We start from the raw sequence: 3,570 nt of genomic DNA on the forward strand, positions 1-3,570 counted from the left end.
TGCCTCTACCTGGAGAGCACCCATGAGTGAGGTTTTGACTGCCCCCAGGCACACTGCTTGTGCCTGGATTATAATTTAATTGTATTTTTTGCTTTGCAAAGCTGCTGTTATTAAGGAAGGAAAAATTAAACGTCTTTAAATCAGCATTTCCTAAAAGACAGACGCCGATTGTCACTTATCTCATAGCGGAGGTAATGAAAAGGTGAAAACTTTTAATTTACATTATTGTGAAAATTGAACGGAAACGTGTATGGTGCGTTTCAAACTGAGTAAAACAGGGTCTGTTTCCGGATTATGATTGTGAACGAATGTTTTTGTAGCGCTAGTGTGGATGAATGGCTTAAATATAACGGATGATTGCTCAAACCGATGCTTATGATGAAAAAAGAAAGAAAATACACGTGTCTTTTAATTTTATGTGTGGTCTCAGTCGGCCCCCAGCTGTTCACCAGCCACAGTCTTAGAGAGGACCATCGGCCGCTGGCCAGAGCTTTTTACAAGCTGGATCCGAGCTGGCCAAGAAAACCCGAATTATTCACCGGGGATGTGTTTGCAGTTGCGGTAAACCACAACGCGGGAGTAATATATGTAGCTCAGAGAGGTAAACATCACCATAAACTTATGATATATGTATAGTTTTATTACAGAACAACGGGACATGCTGCTGTGTCACTTGTTAAGTTTGGCCACTTCCTGTTCTGCTTCTGCTAGCTTTGCCTTCATTTGTCTTCATAGTTTTATGAAGTGGACGAAAATGACCAAAGTTATGCAGTATACTGTCTATCTACTATTGTACAGTAAATGTTTCCCTCAGGTCTCAGATATGAACTAATCTAAGTTATTTAATAATAATGAAGACAATTGTTTGATAACATGAATACATTTTAAAAGTATTTATAGAAACTTTTTATGCTCCTACCCATTTTTACTACTTCATATAAAAAATACACCCTGCATTAACACACATACATGTGAATATCCACGTTAATTTAATATCGATATATCTGTATCAAAAGTCGATACAACTATATAGCAGATATGGCAATATTAGTGTGCAATTTGCTAGTTTTTAATGTGCTTAAGTGAAATTTCCATCTTATTTTTTTTGGTGCCAGATCACACCTAGAAATTTATTTTCATCACCTGTTTCTATTTTTATGTTTTAAGTAATCAATTCTATGACAACAATAAAGGTCTTGACATCAGTCAACTTCTATACCATGTATAGTTACAAAGTGTGGCGTAAACAGTCAGAAGCTCCATTCAAACTTTGACAAGATTAATAGTATTTGTAACTCAATTGAGTAAAACACTTCTAAGAATCCAGATTGTGTTTCAAAGATTAAGACCCTCTGGGATTATTTTTTAATGAAGTTATTGTGTGGTCTTTTTTATTTTTGGCTATCTGTAAGACTTTTCAACATCATTCTGTGGTTAATCAGATTTTTGTCTACAGCCATCTTATCAAGTCAGCTAAAAAAAAGCTACACTACATAAATTAATCAGTTCTACACGGTTATTGTGGTAATTTATCTTTTGTTTTATGTTAATGCATACTGCATTGCCACTCAAAACCAACAGATGTTTTATGATGTTATAATTTACCTGTTTGCAGAGATTTTCTGAGATGTACAGGACAAAAGTTTATCTTGCTGAATGCTATCATCTGCCCCTGTAATACTACTGCAGGTGACAATGTGTCCAAAGTACTGGTTTTCAAGACAGATGGAGAATTCTTGTGGCACTGGAACACCACCACCCTGGAAATGCCTCATGGTATATTTTTAGCAAATGCTGCCTCCTCAGACCCAACAGTGTGGATCACAGATGTGGGGAATGGTCCGTATGGCCATTGCATTAAACAGTACTCACCTTCTGGGAAGCTGCTACAGGTAAATTCTTTAATTTTCCCTTTTGATTGATTATTTGATATTATCAGTTGCTTTCTGTAAAATTCATATAGGATAAATGAAAATATATCATAAATAGTTCTAGTTGTTAATTTTGATATTGCTGAATGAATGGCTAATGAGAGGCTATTTCATTGTCTATTTTTTAGGTTCTTGGAACACCTGGACAGGCAGGATCTGGTTTGGAGCCACTGCTGTTTGACCAGCCAGCTGAAATCTTTGTCCATGATTCAGGAGAGATTTACATTGTAGATGGTGATGGTGGCATGAACAACCGACTTATCAAGCTGTCCAATGATCTTGAAGTGTTGTGGGTCCATGGGGAGAAAGGTCAAGGCCTGGCTCAGTTCTACATTCCTCATAGTGTCACTGTTGATAATGCCCACCGGGTGTGGGTGGCTGACAGAGGTAACAAGAGAATCCAGGTCTTTAACTCTCTTACTGGGGAATGGCTAGGCACATGGGGGAGCTGCTTTACAGAGCAGGCACCGTATTCTGTGCGCCTGACACCAGACAAGAAGGTTTTTGTGGTTGTCCATTTGAGCACCAACCGGATTTCACTGCTATATGCCCCGCCAGTGGGCATGATTAGTCAATGCAAAGTGGCCAGTGTGATCCAGCTTGCTGATGATGTGAAGCCCCACTTGGTGGATTTAGATTTGAAGACAGGTGCTCTGTATGTGGCTGAGATTAATGCTCAACAGGTTCAGAAGTTCATTCCCTTGTGTCTGGGTGGGAATTTGAGGTGAAAATATACATCTGTTTTATTATAAACTATTTTTAAGTCGACCCGATTTTATTGGTATATTAACCAATAGTCTTAATAACTTGAAATTCAGTGTGTTGTGGAATTTTCAGTTTGTCTGGTGACAGTGAAATAAAAATTGTTTAGATCAAAGAAACAAGAATATAGGTATTTTATTTGTGCTCAAAGACAAATGGAGTTCAACGCAATCTGAGTGAGAGTGCACCAAAGTGCAGCAGCTGTGGAATTTTTATCCTTTTGTGTGTCATCATGCTTAAAACAATGTTATCAGTCAGCACAGAGTTATTTACCAGAACATTGTACAAAGTAACAAATGCTTATCAGGCTCACGATCCATTATTCCCTCACTTGTGAAAAAGACCCCAAGATTTTTGAACTCCTCCTATTGAGGGAGGACCCCTTCACCAACCGGGAGATGGCCCCCTTCTTCACCTGACTTAAACCCTATTGAGAACTTTTGGGCCCTTCTTGAGCAGGAAATTGACAGGGAGGGGTGCACCCCCTTACAATGACCAGTACACCTCTCTGAACAGTGTATGTATGTATGTATGTGTGTGTGTGTGTGTGCGCGTGTGCGTGTGTGTGTGTGAACATGTATATACACACACACAGAGTACTTTTCCAAAATCTAAATAACAATTAACTTGTTGCAGTATTTCAAACTGCTTTGATCGGTTAAGACTGCACTGAAGCCGTCTGAAGTACCGATTGAGTATTTCTCAGCAGTGATGTTCAACTGGTCAAACCACTAGGTAGAGCTATTCTTACATAAATTCTTACCTATGCGCACACGTAAACAGTAAGGGGCGCTAGTTGACAAACGCACAGACTGGAAAACATCTGTACACTGTGTGTGTTTTAATATCCAAATTTATATCCATAAATTTGTGTTTG

The 3,570-nt window shown here is 38.6% G+C and overlaps 1 protein-coding gene across 1 annotated transcript; it reads left to right on the forward strand.

The window, feature by feature from the left end:
* Positions 1-252: 252 nt before the first annotated feature.
* On the forward strand, positions 253-2,808 carry LOC101076091 (NHL repeat-containing protein 3). Its single transcript, XM_011619199.2, has 3 exons — positions 253-601; positions 1,690-1,892; positions 2,060-2,808. The coding sequence occupies exons 1-3, from the start codon at positions 370-372 to the stop codon at positions 2,657-2,659; spliced, it is 1,035 nt and encodes a 344-aa protein (XP_011617501.1). The 5' UTR covers positions 253-369; the 3' UTR covers positions 2,660-2,808.
* The last annotated feature ends 762 nt before the right edge of the window (positions 2,809-3,570 follow it).

Source organism: Takifugu rubripes, chromosome 1 (assembly GCF_901000725.2).
Source record: "Takifugu rubripes chromosome 1, fTakRub1.2, whole genome shotgun sequence".
In the NCBI taxonomy this organism is placed as follows: Eukaryota; Metazoa; Chordata; class Actinopteri; order Tetraodontiformes; family Tetraodontidae; genus Takifugu; species Takifugu rubripes.

Excerpts from the sequence above, each read along its gene's own strand:
- LOC101076091 (XM_011619199.2), top strand. The coding sequence starts at position 370 with ATGCTTATGATGAAAAAAGAAAGAAAATACACGTGTCTTTTAATTTTA. Across the intron at positions 602-1,689 it reads AATATATGTAGCTCAGAGAG|GTGACAATGTGTCCAAAGTA; the intron begins GTAAACATCACC and ends ATACTACTGCAG. Across the intron at positions 1,893-2,059 it reads CTTCTGGGAAGCTGCTACAG|GTTCTTGGAACACCTGGACA; the intron begins GTAAATTCTTTA and ends TCTATTTTTTAG.